This window comes from Ranitomeya imitator, chromosome 8 (assembly GCF_032444005.1).
Source record: "Ranitomeya imitator isolate aRanImi1 chromosome 8, aRanImi1.pri, whole genome shotgun sequence".
NCBI classification, from domain to species: domain Eukaryota; kingdom Metazoa; phylum Chordata; class Amphibia; order Anura; family Dendrobatidae; genus Ranitomeya; species Ranitomeya imitator.
This window is the reverse complement of record NC_091289.1, coordinates 173,061,184-173,081,744: the sequence shown is the minus strand read 5'-3', so window position 1 is coordinate 173,081,744 and position 20,561 is coordinate 173,061,184. Positions and strand designations below refer to the sequence as shown.

Below are 20,561 nucleotides of genomic sequence, written 5' to 3'. Positions count from 1 at the left end.
GAATCCGGAGGTCGGTGCAGGAGACAGTACTTCTATCCCTGTTACTTTCCTCTTTATCGCCTTGTATGCTCCAGGGCCAATGCTTTATATTTGCAGCTTTTCTTGCTGGGTTTTGGGTGAGGTTTTTTCCAGTTCATTACTTTTAAACTCCATTAAAAATGCAAAGTTTTTTTTTTTTTCCCCCCTATTTCTCCTGGTTACACCCAGTGTGAGTTGTGTACACTGCAGGCTCCGTTGCAAGAATAGTGGATTGTTCTATTTCCAGTATCCCTTGTCCGTACACCTCCGGATGGAACTTTTTTTTTTCCTTTACCTTCACCGCGTCGTTTCGCGTCTTCTCCATGATGAGCTCGTCACTTTTCTCGTATCCGTTTCACGCTAAAGCCCGATTAGAGCGTCCAGGCTGTAATCTTCAGTGTCAGTAACGCGCTCGCAGGCTTCCGTCTGGCTATTCTCCTCGTGACCGCCGCTCTGATCTGCAGACACTAATTTCACAGTATGGTCGCATCTTATTTTTCAGGGTGTGGAGTCTGGGTTCGTTCCAAGCGTTCAGGACTTTGATAAGAAGCTTGCCGAGTCAGACGCTTATCTGCAGATCTTAATAGATCAGATAAAGGTAAGGAAACTCCGCAGATGCTCTACTTCTTCATTTTTGTTTCTCCTGCTCTGGAATGGTATTGGACTGATCACTTCTGGCCCCGATCAACCCTTAAAGGAGCACTAAACCTAGGAATGAACATTTAAAGGGAACCTGATCTGCCCGTATGATGTCAGCCTTGTATACGCTGTGGCTTTAAAACCGCACGGGTAATTAGTCGAAAATGTATGTTCTTGGCGGTTTCTACCCACCTGCTTTTCTATCACTGATCGGTCTCTCCCTATGCATGCATTCAGGGAGAGACCGTCACTTAAAGGGACACTGTCACCTGAATTTGGAGGGAACAATCTTCAGCCATGGAGGCGGGGTTTTCGGGTGTTTGATTCACCCTTTCCTTACCCGCTGGCTGCATGCTGGCTGCAATATTGGATTGAAGTTCATTCTCTGTCCTCTGTAGTACACGCCTGAACAAGGTGCAATCTTGCCTTGCGCAGGCGTGTACTATGGAGGACAGAGAATGAACTTCAATCCAATATTGCAAACAGGAGTCTTGCTGCACCCTTAAAGGGTTAAAAGGCTGGCAGCTTGTGGGGTTGTCAGTGGCAGCAGCCCTGCGGAGGGTCCCTGCGCATTCACAATGGCATACATTGTGCTGCAAGTGGTTAAAAATAATCCGGCTATAAGCAGTTTTGGGAGTCCCCCGTGAGTAGTGGTAAAGTCGCAGCATTATCACAGCTTGCATCATCGCACAGAGCGGTATAATGCCGATCTACCATCTCTGTCTATAGAATAGCACCGGGATCCACAGAACGTGAACACTGCGTGTCTTACGTGGTTATCGATCCTTGCTCATTATAAGGTGCGGGACCCCTTTAATTGGCGGTGACTGCAGTATGTGCTAATGTGTAAAGGTCACTTCCTGCTGCGGATTCTCTGGTGTAATTATTAGACATGCCTTTGTTAGGGGCAGAGCGTCGTCCATACCGGTGATAGAGCAGATCGTAGCTCGTACGTGTCCATGATCCTTCTCCTGCCGCTCTACTACATAATCATTTGTCAGCCCTGTATATTCACGGGCTGCTCTTTTTTCTTTTCTTTTTTTTCTTCATTTTTTACTATGACTTTTTCTTGTATTTCATTTCTTCTCTTATGACTTTGCGGTTTCTCTTTTTTTTCTTTTTTTTCCCCCCCATTAGGTGTTTGATGACAAAATCCAAAACTGCAAGGATGATGAACAGAGAAAGGTCAGTGGTGATTTTTTTTGTTTTGTTTGTTTTATGGTATTTAACTTTTTTTTTCCAGCAAATTCTTCAAATATACACATTTTGTGCAAAATCAAAAATGTTCTTTCTTTTCTGTTTGTTTTTCTTTTTGCCTGTTGCATGTCCCTAAATTTGTGCCCAAATGACATGCTTGCCTAACATTATTCCAGAGGGAAGGTCACTGGAGTACATTTTGCACATAAATGTAGCAACTTTTAAAGTGCATTGTTGCCGAAAGCAAAAAAAAAAGACAAGAAACGGGCAAACACATATAAAGTGGACTAAGAAAACAGTTTCTAGTTAAAAGAACAAGTGAAAAACATCCAAAACTAGACAAAGCAAAAAAGTCACAACGCAATAATGAATCTGGCCCAAAGAGTGCGAGTTTGGCTCCGGCACAGGAGCATATGATGATGATTACCGGTATATGGATTCCTGCTTCCCCGCACATGGTCGGACTTTTATATGGTCGTACACAGAGGGGGTTTTTCTGTTTAAAATCTGTATAAATCCAGATCATGGCACGTTTCATCGGATGATACGTTGTGATGCATTTCTCCCCTAGATGTGCGTCATGGAGCTATATATGTGTACAGACTACCCATGACACTACATGCGACTAGTTTACCCTAAAGCCTTTTTCTCCTAGGCGGAAGCGTGGCAAGCTTTTTTTTTTTTTTTTTTTTTTTATTACGAAAGTGTCTGCACCAAATTAAGTCCATTCTGTTCATTGCACATGCTTAAGGTTTTTTTTTTTTCATGCTTTCATTTTTTTTCTTCTTCTTTTGTTTTTATACAAAGTACAGAAACTCTGCAATTCCGTACTTTATAAAAAAAAAAAAACTACATTTTTTACATGCAGATTTTTCAGGTGACAGATGTAAAGAGCTCCACAGTGGGCACGAGTTTTGACGGACATCCACGTTCCTTGAACTGCTAGGGCTAATTCAGATGTCAATATTTTCCACGCATGACAAAACCGCACCGATGGGTGTGCTCCATGTACATGGAGAAGAAAAAAAATGTTTCTCCACCTTCTCCGTTCTGACAGCCCATGAATATTAAGGCTGCACTTGGATGTCATCTGAGTGAAGTCCAATTTTTTTATTATTTTTTTCCCACAAACTCCTAGACTAGCATTACTGATTTTGATCCGATGCTCAAGTGCTATCTGTGAAAATTAAAAAAAAAAAAAAAAAACATAGCACTTGTCCCAGAAAGTTTTCCATGCAAAAAAAAAAATCTTAATTGGGAACGTGACCTAACAAAATTTAGAACTGAGACAATCGTGTGCAAAATTGCTGAAAAGCGTCCGGTCATTTTTGACGCACAACTTGGTGATAATGGATCACTATAAAGGGCGGTTCCTCGGCAGCTTGGGGGTAGTAGTCATCTCATATCAGCGCTGGAGCATATATATTGCCGGGCTGTTATATCACTCTAAGGAGGCGTTCAGCTCATCCTGAGGGAATGCACTGGTAAATGATCTGCAGCTGTTCTCTGCAGGCAGGATATTCCCGAGGGAGCAGGTATGTATTAATTAGCCCAGATCCTGGCATCAGGAGACACCGGCAGCTTCTCGCCACAATCATCGCCTTCTATTCAGTCACATATGTTGTATTCTTCTGTGCAGATAATTGCTATGTCAGACATAGTCTATTGGAAATCATCAGTTTTATTTGTGAATAATCTCGCTGTATTTTTTTTTTTTTTTTTTTTTGCAGAAAATTGAAAACCTCAAGGATACCACATGTGTAAGTCACTCTTGCTTTTCTTCACTTTAACCCTTCAGGTGTTCTCTGTACAGATTCAAGAACATTTATGGCCACGAGAAAAAAAAACAAAAGTTGTCAGCTAGATAGAAGCGCCTCATGTGTGGTGTGATAATCGATCCGCACCATCTCTAAATGACTAATAGGACCCCCGTGATCATGATCAGCGGTCCGGTGTCCCTGTAGCGTTATTGTACACTAGCTATTGAACCCGTTCTACGCCCGGGTGGCGAGCATTTATATTGGTATATGGTCTCCATCCTGGTATGTGCTGCTCCATTCTGTCATGTGCTGCTCCATCCTGCGCCCCCATTCTGTCATGTGCTGCTCCATCCTGCGCCCCCATTCTGTCATGTGCTGCTCCATCCTGCATCCCCATCCTGTCATGTGCTGCTCCCATCCTGCGCCCCCGTTCTGTCATGTGCTGCTCCCATCCTGCGCCTCCATTCTGTCATTTGCTGCTCCCATCCTGTCATGTGCTGCTCCCATCCTGCGCCCGTTCTGTCATGTGCTGCTCCCATCCTGCGCCCCCGTTCTGTCATATGCAGCTCCCATCCTGCGCCCCCGTTCTGTCATGTGCTGCTCCCATCCTGCGCCTCCATTCTGTCATTTGCTGCTCCCATCCTGTCATGTGCTGCTCCCATCCTGCGCCCGTTCTGTCATGTGCTGCTCCCATCCTGCGCCCCCGTTCTGTCATATGCTGCTCCCATCCTGCGCCCCCGTTCTGTCATGTGCTGCTCCCATCCTGCGCCCCCGTTCTGTCATGTGCTGCTCCCATCCTGCGCCCGTTCTGTCATGTGCTGCTGCCATCCTGCGCCCGTTCTGTCATGTGCTGCTCCCATCCTGCGCCCGTTCTGTCATGTGCTGCTGCCATCCTGCGCCCGTTCTGTCATGTGCTGCTGCCATCCTGCGCCCGTTCTGTCATGTGCTGCTGCCATCCTGGGCCCGTTCTGTCATGTGCTGCTGCCATCCTGCGCCTGTTCTGTCATGTGCTGCTGCCATCCTGCGCCCGTTCTGTCATGTGCTGCTGCCATCCTGCGCCTGTTCTGTCATGTGCTGCTGCCATCCTGCGCCCGTTCTGTCATGTGCTGCTCCCATCCTGCGCCACCATTGTATGATATGCCCCCCATAAGACGCTCCAGTGTGTATGCCCCCGTATGCTGCTGCCATATATATAAAAAAAAAAAATACCATACTCACCTATCGTCTGGCTGCACTGCAGGTGTGTCTTCAAGAAAATGGCGCCGAAAAGCGTGGACTGCGCAGGCGACGATTCCGGCAGCAGGAATCAGCGCCTGCGCAGTCCGCGCTTTCCGGCGCCATTTTCTTGAAGACACCCTCCGGCTCCTCTGCCTGCGACTGGTAAGTCAGAGGGCGGCGCCGGCGCGCATTAAGCGCGTCATCGCGCCCTCTGAACTGTCACAGCAGAGGAGCCGGGAGACTGAGCCGCACGCAGCGCTGGAACGGGGAAAGGTGAATATACTTACCCTCCTGGCGGTCCCTGACTCTCCGGTGGAGATTGCGGTATGCGATCTCCTGGGAGCGTCACTCTGTGGGGGCCAGACTGCGCCGGCGCTTGCGCCTGCGCAGTCTATAAAGGCTTCGGACAGAGTGACGCTCCCAGCGTTATATTATAGATGTGTGACCAAAGCTCCATTAATGGCAGGGCTTGCGCGTATTCACTACTACTCCCATAGAAGTGAACAGAGCGGCGGTCACTCATGTACAACTAGTGCTCCTTTCACGTGCCCCCTATTTTTGGGATCGATGGGAGTCCTAGCAATCAGCACCTATAATACATTTACCTATGGTGATAATTGTGCTTTGTTTATTCCATTGTATCACACCCCTTTATGTAAACGTCACACGTGCTGTTATTTATGCCGCTCTGTGCTCTTAGGGTTAGTCCCGGCCATCTTGATAGGATTGTTTATTAGTTTTATAACTCTAGAAAGTACTTATTTTCTTGTGCAAAACGTTTTCACCTCCTGTCTGCAGCTCCCGGGACTCCTGTGGGGTGGCTGCAGCCTGGAAGGTTTACCATTAAATCATACTAGGTTACTGCGAGAGCATAGCCAAGATCGAGCGTAGTGTGAGGACGAGCGTGACACCACTGTACCATGACCCTAATGGAATTGTCTTTGCTTTTCTAGAGCATGGTAGAATCCATTAAACACTGTATTGTGTTGCTGCAGATTGCAAAAGTAAGTTGTCCCATGCCTGTCTTCATTCTTCTATCTTTTAGTGCATTTTTATGAGTGCGATTGTTGTTAAACATAACTTTTGTAGATCCCTTTTATTTATTTATTTTTTATTGATAAAGCGGTGAAGCTTTTGCTATGCCGTGGCATTCAATTACTGTTTAAAATATATTTTTACTTATTTAGTAAGTATAAAACTACTATTCAATGGTATTCATCCAGCACTGTAGGAGCTGGAACTTCCTTTCCCAGTATGCATCGCTGCTGCTATTGTCCAGTGACTTACCTTCTACAAACTGAAAGCCTGCCTCTTTTATGCCTGTAAACAGCGTGAAAGACATTAAATTGGGATCAGAGAGACAAAGGACCCCCACCCACACTTCATTTAGAGAAACCCAGATCCTTCTTCTTCTTCCTTGTGTTCTCCGTTGTCTTTGTGTTCTTCATCTTCTTTTTCGTCTTCGTGTTCTTCTTTGTTTTCGTGTTCTTTGTCTTGTTCTTGTTTTTCTTTTTTTTTTTTTTTGTCTGTTTTGTCCTTCTTTGTCTTTGTGGTGTTGTTCTTCTTTGTCTTCGTAGTTTTGTTGTTCTTTGTCTTCTTCTTGTTGTTGTTTTTCTTTTTTTGTCTGTGTTGTCGTTGTTCTTCTTTGCCTTCCTGTTGTCTTTCTTCTTCTTTGTCTGTGTTATTGTTCTTTTTTGTCTTCATGTTTTTCTTTGTGGTGTTCTTCATCTTCGTGATCTTCTTCTGGATCTTCATCTTCGGGGTATTCTTCATGTTCTTTTACTTTTAGTGGGTTTATGGAGCTGAGCCCTCTCCATGTACAGTGGGTGACGGCTGTATTATACAGTCAGAACCTGCCTTGAACAGCAATTACAATGATTGCTGCATCTTCGTCCCTTAGCTGCCAATCACTAACAGTAACATTTCAGTGGGACACGCTGTGTACTGCGCTCCTGAGCTCGCTGCGTGACTTACAGGTACATCAAAGGTAGCAAAAGGCTTTAGAAAAGTCTCTATGGGCCCACTGCATACAAGTAGTAGAAGGGTTACTGAGAAAACGCTCCTCTTTTACACTACACAGAAGGAAGAGGCGTCACATGTAATTTTTCAGGCTGTCATTGCCCTTCCCCTTTAGGGTATGTGCAGACGTTCAGGAATTGGCAGCGCTTTGGACGCAACACATGTCCGCGGCTTCCAAAGCACTGCTGTCTATAGAACGCAGATGAATCTGCATGTGCTCACTGAACCGTGCAGAATCACCGCATCCAGTACATTCTATAGTTGTAATTTCTCTTGCAGAGGCTCGCGTCTCCCAAGATAAATAGACATGGTGCAGTCTGGAAAGACGCGCCACATATCCGTCTCCACGGGTATGCTGCAGGCATCTGTGGACACATAGTGGGCATGGGGTTTCTTGAAATCCTATCCACTATGCTGTAACATCTGTACACAGTACACAGCGTCCAACCTGCGGCGTTTACTGATCGTTTGCACATACCCTCAGTGTTCTAGTGCAAGAAGCCGGATTATCAGTTTAAGCATCAGATGTAAGTGAAGGATTGCCGCTCTCCACCTTCTCATTACAACGGCATTATTTATTCTCCTGTTTGGTTGCACAATGTGGAAAAATTGTCTCCATGTAGCGGCTGGAGAAGTCCCCACTGCTTAATCCCCTGGTGATGATATCTGCCCATAACATGCGTTAATCACAGCGGGGGTCATGACCTTGCACTCTTGTAATGAATCCTGATAATCTGTATCAAATCCCCATCTCTTCTGAGGGCAGCGGTCTCCATTGTAGCTTGTCCCGCCTACACGTATTGTGCATCCCGCACCTCCTATAATGGTCGCTGTAATGTATGAGAACGTGTGTGATATCTGCAGGCGGTATTCCTGGTGATACTAGTGATCTCTGTGATTCTTGTGTTACTTGTGGTTTTGTATTTTTCTCCCTATTATAGGTGGACGGTGATGAGTCAGATGCTCTTCTACTCGTGTTCTGTTTTATGTCGGTGATTGGCACCTTATTCTAATTCCTTTCCTAATTGCCATATATATGTATTATTCTTTCATTACATAATGAAACTTGAGGGTTTAGCTACTGGGTTCCCCACCGGATCCTGATAATGCCACAGTCCTGCTGTTTTAGCGCTGCATTCCCTTCTCACTTTTGCCTTGCGGCCCCCCTGGACTCTGCACATCCGCCCCCTATTAATTGATATAGTGGCAAATGTGAAGTACGCGGCCACTGTACAGTCGGCGGACCTGAGCAGTTGAGCTCCGCAACTGAGAACATCCGACTGCATCGTGAACACCTGATCGGCAGGGGAACGCTGGGTGTCGCACCCCCATTGGTCACATATTGATAACCTATCCTAAGACTAGGCCATCAATATAAAAGTCCCGGACAACCCCTTTAACAAATTATCTATCTTTTAGCTCAATGATGACTTTATTTCGCCGGATAATCCATTTTTTTGTTAGAAAGAAGGGAAATATCCTTACTAATTGAGGGCACATTTTGTATATGGCTGACTTCACACATCCATGTTTAGATCATCATGTCCAGATCAACCGTGAGACTCTTGACCCAAACCAGCAGCTATATGTAATATATAGATATGGTCGGAGAGCCATGGACGGTCTGGGCATCCTGGTCTGTGTATAGACCGTGCATGAAGCGCTGATGCCATTCAACATCTATCCTTCTCTCTCCCCAGTGAAACACATAAATTATCAGCTGACGTGTTCTCAGTAGGGAGATGGGGAGAAGCTCCTGTTGGACTCCTCAGGGTTTGGCTTCTATGGGGAGAAGCTCCTGTTGGACTCCTCAGGGTTTGCTTCTATGGGGAGAAGCTCCTGTTGGACTCCTCAGGGTTTGGCTTCTATGGGGAGAAGCTCCTGTTGGACTCCTCAGGGTTTGGCCTCTATGGGGAGAAGCTCCTGTTGGACTCCTCAGGGTTTGGCTTCTATGGGGAGAAGCTCCTGTTGGACTCCTCAGGGTTTGGCTTCTATGGCGAGAAGCTCCTGTTGGACTCCTCAGGGTTTGCTTCTATGGGGAGAAGCTCCTGTTGGACTCCTCAGGGTTTGGCTTCTATGGGGAAGAAGCTCTTGTTGGACTCCTCAGGGTTTGGCTTCTATGGGGAGAAGCTCCTGTTGGACTCCTCAGGGTTTGGCTTCTATGGGGAGAAGCTCCTCTTGGACTCCTCAGGGTTTGGCTTTTCGCTGAGAACCTAAAGATGGGCCCATGTTGACCACCAACTGCCCGATCCTTCTGTCCCCCAACACCTGCTATTTGGGGAGAATTTGGAGGTCTACATATTGGAAACTCGTCCAAGAATTGTTGCTGTTGGTCGACATTAATCTAGTGTGTACGACCAGCTATAGTAGTCTTCATGAAAAATTGTACTCCAGTCTTCAGGAGCTGTTGTTTGTGGCGTCCTCCGTTGCTGCATGTTCACAATGTTAACATTTCTTTTCTTAAGGACCAAACTAACGAGGACAAGCACGCAGATGGACTTATAGTAAGTTTATCCCTAATGGATTACTTCCTTTATTTCTGCAGAACATTCTCCTGATCTCAGGAAGACCTGGTTGTCTTCATCATTCTTCTAGATCCACCAACCTCCCCTGCTTCTTAGAGTAATCATTTCTCCCACCTAACACTAATTGTCTCAGAAGAAAGTCCTGTTTCCTTACAACATCTCTGAGGTTCCCTCTCTTGTATGTGTGGGATGTGGTCAGTTATCTCTTGTTGATGAAAAGTAGCTGAACATTCATGACCCCAACCAAAAAAAATGGCCACTGGAAGCCATGGGCTACATTTTAAAGGGGTTGTCCAGGATTAAAGATTTGCTTAATAGGATTAAAGATTTGCTTAATCCCAAACATAGCACTACGCCTGTCCTCAGTTTATGACTGGTGTTGCAGTAAGCCTCATTTAAGTCAATAGGACTCTCCATTATTTTGCCAGGTATGCCACCGTGGAAAGCAGCCATGTTTTTCTAACACTAGGCAACCCATTAATCACCTGTCCACTTTTGAGCAGTATTATGGGATAGCATTAAAGAGGTTGTTCAGTGAAAACACAGTATCGCCTACCCCTGGGTAAATGACACCTTTATTGATCGGTGGGGTCTGACCACTGGGACTGGCACCGATCTGATACTAAAAAGCAGCACTGGAGCTGCTCAAACTCCCCTTCATTCATTCCCTACGGGGCTTTCAACAGCTGCACTCAGCTTTATCCCGGCAGTCCCATAGAGAATAAGTGGAACGACTGGCGAGTATCTGACCAGTGGCTCAATTTTGTAACTAGAATAAAAATTCTCCATTTTTCCAATCGGTGTAATCGATCAGTAAGGTATCACTTACCTCGTGGATAGGCGATGGCTTGTTGTCACCGAACACCCCCTTTGATGAAAATTTGTAAATCTATTGCTTTAGCTGCTTAGTAACACTTCTAAAGGTACCGTTACACTAAACGACTTACCAACGATCACGACCAGTGATACGACCTGGCCGTGATCGTTGGTAAGTCGTTGTGTGGTCGCTGGGGAGCTGTCACACAGGCAGCTCTCCAGCGACCAACGATCAGGGGAAAGACTTCGGCATCGTTGAAACTGTTTTCAACGATGCCGAAGTCCCCGGGTAACCAGGGTAAATATCGGGTTACTAAGTGCAGGGCCGCGCTTAATAACCCGATATTTACCCTGGTTACCATTGTAAAAGATTAAAAAAAAAAACAGTACATACTCACATTCCGATGTCTGTCACGTCCCCCGGCGTCAGCTTCCCGCACTGCCGACGCTGACAGTCAGTGCAGGGAAGCTGACGCCGGGGGAGGTGACAGACATCGGAATGTGAGTATGTACTGTTTTTTTTTTTTTTTTTAACTTTTACAATGGTAACTAGGGTAAATATCGGGTTACTAAGCGTGGCCCTGCGCTTAGTAACCCGATATTTACCCTGGTTACCAGTGAACACATCGCTGGATCGGTGTCACACACGCCGATCCAGCGATGACAGCAGGTGATCAGCGACCAAAAAAAAGGTCCTGATCATTCCCAGCGACCAACGATCTCCCAGCAGGGGCCTGATCGTTGGTCGCTGTCACGCATAACGATTTCGTTAACAATATCGTTGCTACGTCACAAAAAGCAACGATATCGTTAACTAAATCGTTGTGTGAAGGTACCTTTAGTTACAGCTTGTGCTCCATTGGGAGCTGTGTTTTGAATTGTGCAGGCTTCACAGCTGAAATCTTGAGGTTTTTTCTTACAGCGTCACATGTACGATAATTGCATATGGAATTGTGCAATAAACATTCACTTTTTTTATTTTTTGATTATATATAAAGATATAAACAGTCGGGAGTTCGGGAAGATGTTTGCTCGAATCTGGAATAAATGTAGAGTTTTCTTTCTTTTTTTTTTTTTTAATTTACTACAAAATATTGTGAATCTTCCCTGTCCTTTTTATCTGAATAATTATCAGGGTAAGGGCACAGTTGGGCGGTCATATAAATCGGACTGCAGTGCACGGACTGGCTGGTGGCTCTCCCAACCGATTGGGACATATGCATAGAAACATAGGAAGAAGTCAAGCTTGGACCGGGAGAGCCGATGGCCAGTCCTTACGCTCTCAACTCCTAATCTATTGAGAGAAGGAAATGTATCCAGCCCTGCCATCGAGTAATATTGTATCCCGTCTGACTATGATTTGCCACAGGGAAGGGGTCGTTACAAAGTAATTGGGTTTTACTTAAAACCCCATTCGCCCACCTCTCCGGTGGTCTCTTATAAGGAGCGGGGAGTCATTGCGTCCTGTTGATTTTGTCTTGCTGACCGCTGCAGCCACTGATGAGCGGGTGGGATGACGTCCTGTACATCAGTCACCGGACTCGGCAGCTAATCAATGGTGTCGACAGTCGGGGTGTTTTGGAAAACACCTGGTAGGGCAAAAAAAAATCCCTGCAAACAAGCACTGCAGAAAACCCTTAATGAAAAAAAAAAAAACTTTTTCAAAACCGCTTCCGAAAAAAGGAATAACATCTACAAAAACTTTGAAATAATTTCCTGAAGCGGCTTCCGCTTGAAAGACTGTTTTGTCTGCCTGAAAAAACTCCCATGTGAACATGGTCTTACATCTCCTTTATGTCACTACCCCATTCCCACAGGCATCTGTTCTCTCGCTTTCTACATGTAACCCATCATCTCTTGAGTGCGACGTTGCTCTTCGTTTTTCTTTCTGCCTCTGGATTACCATCCGGTCGACCTCTCCCATTAACCACTCCACGTAGTTTAATTCATCCTGTTTGCATTATTACTAATGGCAAAGTCATCGCCGCATGTTTTACCTGTAAGACCAGGTTCACACGATGTGAATACCAGGGATTGGCGAACTCCATATTGCAGCTTTCGGGTGTGTTTCCATGATGATACAGCTGCAAGTCATCATAATCCGCACGTCAGAGGAAAATCTTTATCATTTATTGATGTGCTGCAGATTTTCTCTGTAGCCTATGAGTGAGATTTAAAAATAAAATATCATTAATAAGGCGGATACTGTAACCCATAGCTTAATTTCCTTTTGCGAATTGCCTTATGGGAACATATCTTGGTAGCTGTAATTTCTATAAAATCCTTTACCAATCTTCACAGTGGGGTTTCCAAGGTTAGAAAAAAAAAGAAACAAAACAGCGCCACTCTTGTCCTTTGGTTGCATCTGGTACTACAGCGCCACTCTTGTCCTTTGGCTGCATCTGGTACTACAGCGCCACTCTTGTCCTTTGGTTGCATCTGGTACTACAGCGCCACTCTTGTCCTTTGGCTGCATCTGGTACTACAGCTTCACATCAGTTCACATCATTAGATTGGAGCTGCAGTACCGGATCCAGCCATCAACCAGAATGTTACGGCATCAGTGGAGTAAGGAGACTCTCATTTCTAAGCATAGACAACTCCTTAAAGAAAATGCTCATCCCCGGCGCCATCTTATCATTCTGAGATTTAAAATAAAGACTAATCTTAGCTTACATGAAGACACTTTGCTTTTTGTTTGCACATGAAATATTTATGGCACTGAAGGCTTCAGCCTTGAGATACTTTCTTGTTGTGTTTTGCATTATGGCTAACATTGCATTGTTATTTTTCCACGTATCTGCCTAATGGAAAAATAACTCAATGTGTTACCATTCTTGTCCTGCAAGTTCTTAAAAGAATGCATTAAGTGTCATTAGCATCTCCGGAGAGCACGTCATAGTAACGGACATTATTGTTCTTCTTGTTTCTTATGAAGAAGAGATTTGGTAGATGGCTATATACATAAATATTTATTTTTTTTATTCCGTTCTTGAACAGATTCACTTTCTAGATCTTCTGCACTGGAGTCTGCTGTCTCGTATTTGCCCCGTTCCTCTTCTTACTCTATTAAGTTCCCTTTCTGCTTCTCTCTCCATAGAGCACCATAAATCCTGTGGATTCGATATATCAGCCAAGTCCATTGGAGCCTGCAGTGATCTGCACGATGCCAACGCAAACTGTTCCGATGCCAGGTAACAATATACTAATGGCCTTTATGCAGACAACAGGAGCTGTACGTTGTTGCATATTAAATACGTTTATTGATGCCTTGCATTATAGAATAGGACATAACCTCGTACACGGCTCCTTGTCCTTATTACAATTTTTTATTATTACGGTATTTATTTATATAGCACCATTGATTCCATGGTGCTTTACATGAGAAGGGGTTACATACAAGTTACAAATATCACATACAGTAAACAAACTAACAATGACAGACTGGTACAGAGGGGAGAGGACCCTGCCCTTGTGGGCTTACATTCTACAGGATTATGGGGAAGGAGACAGTAGGTTGAGGGTTGCAGGAGCTCCGGTGTTGGTGAGGCGGTAGCTTCGGTAGTGGTGAGGAGGCAGCGGGGTCAGTGCAGGCTGTAGGCTTTCCTGAAGAGATGGGTTTTCAGGTTCCATCTGTAGGATCCGAATATGGTTGATAGTCGAATGTGTTGGGGCAAAGAATTCCAGAGGATGGGGGATATTCGGGAGAAGTCTTGGAGGCGGTTGGATGAGGAGCGAATAAGTGTGGAGGAGAGAAGGAGGTCTTGGGAGGATCAGAGATCACGTGAGGGAAGATATCGGGAGATTAGTTCAGAGATATTTGGAGGAGACAGGTTAGGGATGGCTTTGTAGGTCAGTATTAGTAATTTGAACTGCATACGCTGAGGGAATTGGAGCCAGTGAAGAGATTTGCAGATGGGGGAAGCAGAGGAGTAGCGAGGAGAGAGCTGACTTAGTCAGGCAGCAGAGTTAAGGATGGACTGGAGAGGTGCAAGGGTGTTAGCAGGGAGGCCGAAGAAAAGGATGTTGCAGTAGTCAAGGCGGGAGATGATGAGGGCATGCACAAGCATTTTAGTAGGTTGAGGAAAGGACGGATTCTGGAGATATTTTTGAGCTAGAGGAGACAGGAGGTGGAAAGAGCTTGGATGTGCGGTTTGAAGGACAGGGCAGAGTCGAAGGTTACTCCGAGGCAGCGGACTTCCGGTACGGGGGAAAGCATGATGTCATTGATTGCGATAGATAGGTCAGGTAAGGACCTCGAGCGCACAGGTGGTGAGGTGCGATTTGGAGAGGAGACAATTAAGCCCCCCTTCAGTGATGTTGGATAGGGAGGTTATGGGGTTTGGGCATTGGTTTGGTATACAAAGGGGTTGTGGTGGTTGAACAATGAAGACTTGCCTTGTTGCCTTGTCTTGTTCTTATTTTTAAAGTGTGTGGCAAAGTCCTCAGCAGAGATGAGGGAGGTTGGAGGGGGCAGTGGGGGGCGGAGGAGGGAGTTAAAGGTTTTGAATAACTGTTTGGGGTTGTAGGATAGGGAACATACGAGGGTTGTGAAGTAGACCTTTTTAGCAGAGGTGAGAGCAGATTTAAAAGCGAGTGTTGCCTGTTTGAATGCAGTGAAGTCATCTTGCAAGTGTGTTTTCTTCCAACGCAGCTCCGCAACCCTGGACACTTGCCGGAGCTTTTTAGTGGTGTTATTGTGCCAGGGTTGTCTAATTGATACGTCGCACTCTGCCATGGACGAGAGGGGCACCATGTCAATAGCTGATGCAAGAGTGGTATTGTAGAAAGCAGTGGCACTGTCTGTGTCGTGGAGTGAGGATATGGATACTAGGGGTAGGATAAAGTCAGAGAGTGTGTGGGTGTCTAGGTGTGCAAGGTTTCTGTGTGGGTGCGCATGTTGCTGGACATGGATGACCAGTGAGGAGGACAGGAATGAGAAGGTGAGCAGATAGTGGTCGGATAGAGGAAGAGGGGAGGTGGTGAAGTTAGATAGAGAGCAGAGACGGGTGATTACCAGGTCTAATGTATGTCCGTCTGTGTGGGTGGCTGCGGAGGACCACTGAGTAAGTCCAAAGGATGAGGTAAGGGACAGAAGTTTGGAGGCTGTTGACTGAAGAGTATCAATGGGGATGTTGAAGTCACCCATGATGGCGGTGGGAATGTCAGCAGAGAGAAAGTGAAGAAGCCAGGTGGAGAATTGGTCAATAAAGGCAGTGGCCGGGCCTGGAGGTCGGTATATGATGGCCACTTGGAGGTTGGAGGGAGAGTAGATGCTTACAGAATGGTCTTCAAAAGAGGGGAGGATAAGGGAGGTTAGAGGTGGGATTGGGTTAAAGGTGCAGTTAGAGGAAAGGAGAAGACCCACTCCTCCACCATGTTTGTTGCCGGGTCGAGGGGTGTGGGTGAAGTGGAGGCCTCTGTAACACAGCACAGCAGGGGAGGCGATGTCAGAGGGTTTTAGCCATGTTTCTGTGAGGCCAAGGAAGGCAAGATTGCGAGAGAGAAAAACGTCATGAATCACATGAAGCTTATTGCAGATTGAGCGGGCATTCCAGAGTGCTTCAGAGAGAGGGAGCAGGGAGGCGGGCGTCAGGGGCACGGGTTTTATGTTGGAAAGATTGCGATAGTTCATATTAGATGGGGAGTGATAGGAGGGGGTAGTGGGAGGTGTGAGCTGTGGGGGTCCCGGGTTGGTAGATTTGTCTCCAGCAGTGAGGAAAAGCAGAGAAAGGGAGAGCAGGTGGGAGAAGGAGAGTGGCCGGCTTGTTTTATGTTTTCTTAGGACAGATTTGAGGTTGAGCAGGTCAGCAGAGGAGGACAGGTGGGGAGGTAAGAGGGAAGGGGAGATGATTATTAGGTTAGAGTGTGCTGGGGTTTGTGATAGCGAAGGAGAGAGAGGATTAGTGGAGCAAACACTGTAAGGGCATATGTTAACATGGTGAAGGAGTAAGATGGGTTAATAGAAAAGCTAGATCCAAGTAATAAGAAGTGCTTATTCAGCAGACCTACCCAAAAGAGACAGATCATAGAGTGGAGTCCTGACTCCTGCCGTTGAAATAACTGCGGCGTCTTTATGCTTAGCTGCAAAATGCGCGTGCCTTACCCCACACGCGTGCACCCCTTAAGTTGCTACTAAATTTATAGGACTGAGTAAAGGATCAGGTGAGAGGGATTGTGGGTCCTTATTTGGGATAAATTAGCAATTGACCAACACCCCAGGGGAGGTTACATGATCAAAGGCACTGAGCCTGGCTGCAACCATATGCTCTAACACTTTGAACACGATAGTATCTCCTGTGACCCCAGCATGGATGTACAGCAGTAAGTAATACAATGCAACAAATTAATTTAGCAAACATTCAACATTACAATACATTGGATTGTTTAGCATTGCCATTTTCGGTGACTCGTTTGCCTTTATATTCCAGAAGCTGTGCAGGTTGGCAAAGGAGAGCAGCGTCCATCTTCTCTGGCTGTGGGGTCTGTAGTGGGTACCCTTGCCAGTCATCAAACACCAACACCCAACAGCACAGGTGGGACCTTAAATAATGACTTTCTCTTTTTTTTAAAGGGATTTTCCTATATATATATATTGTGTGTAGGGACATATGTCTAGGGTTATATGTGTGATTAGTGATAATGTAACATCTGTCCTGAAGGCAAGTCGCACCTAGGTGTTAATAGGTACTTCCTTGGGACTAGTAGAAATTGTCTCCATATCTCCCCAGGAGGTCTAGCTAGGGCCAAGAAGAAGCTAACATTTGGCACCTACTAGGTCTTGGAGGGGATGTGGTAATTGCGGGAATCTATTCCTGAGAACCTTTTCACAAGAAAAAATAATATATTCATTAGTAGAGCGGCCGTGCCCAATCAAACAGACCGCAATTATGATATTAACCTGGGGAGCCCGGTCTAGAAACCTGACCTCAGACCAAAGTTATAAATTTAGGCTGCAGACAGAGAATTGTGTTCACATGTGAGGTCAGCCTGAGAAGCTGATGTGTTCCACCAACTCCATTCACCCCCTTCCCTCAGGGAGCAGAAAGCAACTACCAGTTAGATGATTTCTGTAAGTTTTCTCCTCTTTATTTTGATACTGTTTTGCATAAGTTGTATGTCTTTTTATTATCATATTTTTATACCTTTTTCTTATTGTAAGCATTGAACTTTTTGTTATTAAAGTATAAAACTTTAACAAGTTGAACCTTGAATGTTCTAAAAGAATCCATAGCCTAAAGGTGTGTGAGCCTTATGAGTGATAGACATATTTTTATTAGTATTATTCTTAGTTCCGGGACTCATCGCCCATGTATTCGATGAGTGGTGGCAGCGCATATGGGCGGGTGTGTGATTTATGCTCCCATTACAGCATAGGACAGAGGTTGAATGCTGGACTGAGAGTGGGGAGATAGATTAACCCTTGCAGGCACAACCCCAACTCACGTGTGAGAGCAGGCACGTGACGAATAAGTGACACCACGGAGAAGGGATCCGTGACAGGTATAATTTACTGATCACTGGGGTCCTAGCTGTTAATGAACCTGAGAACTAACCTCTTGCAAGCTCCTGTTGTGTGACGTGGAGGTCAAAAATGCACGCCTCCGCTCTATTAATTAAGGGCTGTGCTGCTGTTTGGGGCTGAGAGGAGCTTTTCATGGTCCACAACTATGACTAGAATATTGGTTTCCTGGAAAACGAATACTCCTGAAGTTTGTGCCTTATTGCCAATGCACAGGTTACAATTCTGATTCTTCTGTCCTTCCAGGAAGCGGTCAGTCTGTTCCCAGCAGTAGTCTGACGTCCCCCAGCCATGTCAATCTGTCCCCTAATACAGTGCCGGATTTCTCCTACTCCAGCAGTGAAGATGAGTTCTATGACGCTGATGAATTCTACCAGAGCGCGTCCTCCCCTAAGCGATGCATGGAGTAAGTCTGGTTCCCGCTTCCTCATAATATTCCTTTAGCTGACTCCCGACTATGAGCACAAGTTGTCGCCAAATGACAGCCATTTTCAGTGTAATGGTTCTTAGTCAGGTCGTGTAGGTAGAGGGCATTTTTTTTTCCCCTAAAATTTTATGAGGACTCTTAAACTATACAATGTATAGAGAAGCCACTACGTAGTACAAAATGTTGGCTGTGCTTAAACCTGAGTGTAGATTTTCAGTTTTAGCCTGTAATATTCTTTTCTCTTGTCTTCATTATATGATTGGCAATTTAATTAACGTGATTTGGCCATGGGTAATTTCTAGCAGCGTTCACAGTTCAATGTTGAATAGTATATATAAACAAAACAAACAAAAAAAAAAAAACGGATCCAGCGTGACCGGAAAAAACAAAAACATTCAAAAGTACAAATTCCATGGCGTGAAGTGACCTCTGTTACTCTGATTAACAACGAAAACACAAAAGAGTAAATGAAACATTGTGTCATAATCCTGATAAGAAAACACTTCTGGAGCACCACACTGATAGCATGGCATTCTGCTCCCCTGGTTAATAATCAGACCGAATACCACCAGGAATTTTAACTCTAAGGGCCCCATTGGCCGATTGTTGGGTCTCTCTCTCTCTCTCTCTCTCTCTCTCGCATCGGCGCACCAGTTTCCAACAATTCGCGCCACATCCGTTTTTTTTATAAATTGGCCGGATTTAGCCTTAACACAAAAAAATGGATGTGTGAACCTAGCCTAAACAAGCTATTAAGCGGTCGGCAAACAAGTGGTTGATAGGCGGTCATTTACTGCCAACTGTCGACCATTGCAAATCCGAGCCTGTTTACACAGGCCAGTAACTTGAAATGAGCATTCCTAGGAACACCTTTTTGGAAATTATCAGCTTGTGTAAAGAGGCACAGCTCATCTCCCCTGAAATCCAAAAGATCAGGCTTTGAAATTCCAACGTGCCGGATCCTTTCTTTCCTCGACGTCTTCTGCTGTGGGATATTCCCCTATACACAACAGATGATCGTCGAGTCCTATCGAAATCGAGGTTTGTCCGACTTTCATCCAATATGTATGAGGAACTTATAAAATTAAGTATTAGTGTAGCAGCAGGTCGGTCGGACCGCCACTAATCAGATTCCTAGCGATGTCATTGCTTTATCAGATGGTAACAGACAATCGTCCCCTCCATTTCTGTATGTGGTGTAATCTATAATGCGCGTGTCTGTTGTGTATTCACCATTTGTGTAGTGTCACGTCCTGTTCTAAATATGTCTGTGTTTTTGTTTTGTTTTTTCTGTTTTTGCTGCAAGACTTCTGTCTAGTTGGTAAGGATCCATGTATATTTCAGACATTTACATCGGGGGCTCTTATCTATGCTGGGACCTTTACTAATGGTTTTATAATGAAGCGTGGCCTGCTTCATACATTGAAATGTGACGGATATTAATCTTTCTGTCTCGTGGACCCATTGACACATTGTTTTTTACACTGCAGCCAGCCCTTGGAGGTGTATAGGGGATAGTGTCTGTCCAGTATTTCACGCACCCTCGTCCCCTGACGTTCTCCTATCTCTGCAGATCAGTGATGCTATTAGTCCTTCTTTATGATCTGAAACCACACAGACTGTCCCTGTAAGGTCCCTTTTCCAATGAGAGTTAATATGCAGCACCTTATGCCGTTCGTGGCTCCCGTCTCCCGTCCGCCTCTATTATGGGCGGTGGGACGGCTGCGGGGCATGCATAGCAGCCAAAAACGTGATCCATAGACCTGCTGATGTCATGTAGCAGCATCTGCAGCGTCCGCCTACACACAGAGCAGGAAGTCGCAGCAGGGGATGGAGGTGAAACCCGGCAGATGGGAATAACTCTTTTAAAGGGGTTGTCTCTGAGCACATAAATGTCCATAACAGACGCGGATACTACCTTAAGGACCCAAACCTGTCTCCAGGACGGGGACCTCCGTTCTGACTAGTGCCCGACCTGCAGTGACAAATGATGTGGCCGCACTAAGCGCCGAGACTCTCCATTCACTGATATGGGAGTTCAGATTACAGCCGGGGGCCAAAGTAGAGCTCATGGGGCCATGTTCTGTGGAGGTAGGTTCGGTTTCCAAAATTGGGACCCAGATCTATTAGACATTTTATTGCATGTCCTTAAATTCTGGAACGAGACAACCCCTTTAAGCTCTTATAGGTTATTTCTGTGTTTTAAGTTGTGCTACTTTCACAGTTCTGCACTGATTTGCTGTATTTACTGCACATATGACGCTCTCTATAAGCCGGGGCGCTCTGCTGCCCTTCATCTTGTCTCTTGTTCTCCTTTATTTTCCAATCATACAATGTCCTCCCGGACAGAAGTCTTACCGTCTCCCATCCTTCATTTTCCGATTATACGATGTCCTCCTGGGCATTGCTAGTCTGTGCTG

The 20,561-nt window shown here is 45.5% G+C and overlaps 1 protein-coding gene across 8 annotated transcripts in view; it reads left to right on the top strand.

The window, feature by feature from the left end:
- The window catches only part of OSBPL9 (oxysterol binding protein like 9), a 91,671-nt gene that overhangs the window by 51,928 nt on the left and 19,182 nt on the right, over positions 1 to 20,561 (top strand). For 3 of the 8 annotated variants that reach the window (XM_069737920.1, XM_069737918.1, XM_069737916.1), the window contains 8 exons: positions 521 to 616; positions 1,795 to 1,842; positions 3,585 to 3,614; positions 5,786 to 5,836; positions 9,317 to 9,355; positions 13,293 to 13,386; positions 16,624 to 16,728; positions 17,961 to 18,120. In XM_069737920.1, the coding sequence (XP_069594021.1) occupies positions 521 to 616; positions 1,795 to 1,842; positions 3,585 to 3,614; positions 5,786 to 5,836; positions 9,317 to 9,355; positions 13,293 to 13,386; positions 16,624 to 16,728; positions 17,961 to 18,120 (623 nt within the window). Of the gene's footprint in view, positions 1 to 520; positions 617 to 1,565; positions 1,607 to 1,794; positions 1,843 to 3,584; positions 3,615 to 5,785; positions 5,837 to 9,316; positions 9,356 to 13,292; positions 13,387 to 16,623; positions 16,729 to 17,960; positions 18,121 to 20,561 lie in introns of those variants that run through there. The other 5 variants (XM_069737915.1, XM_069737921.1, XM_069737917.1 and 2 more) reach the window with 3 other exon arrangements.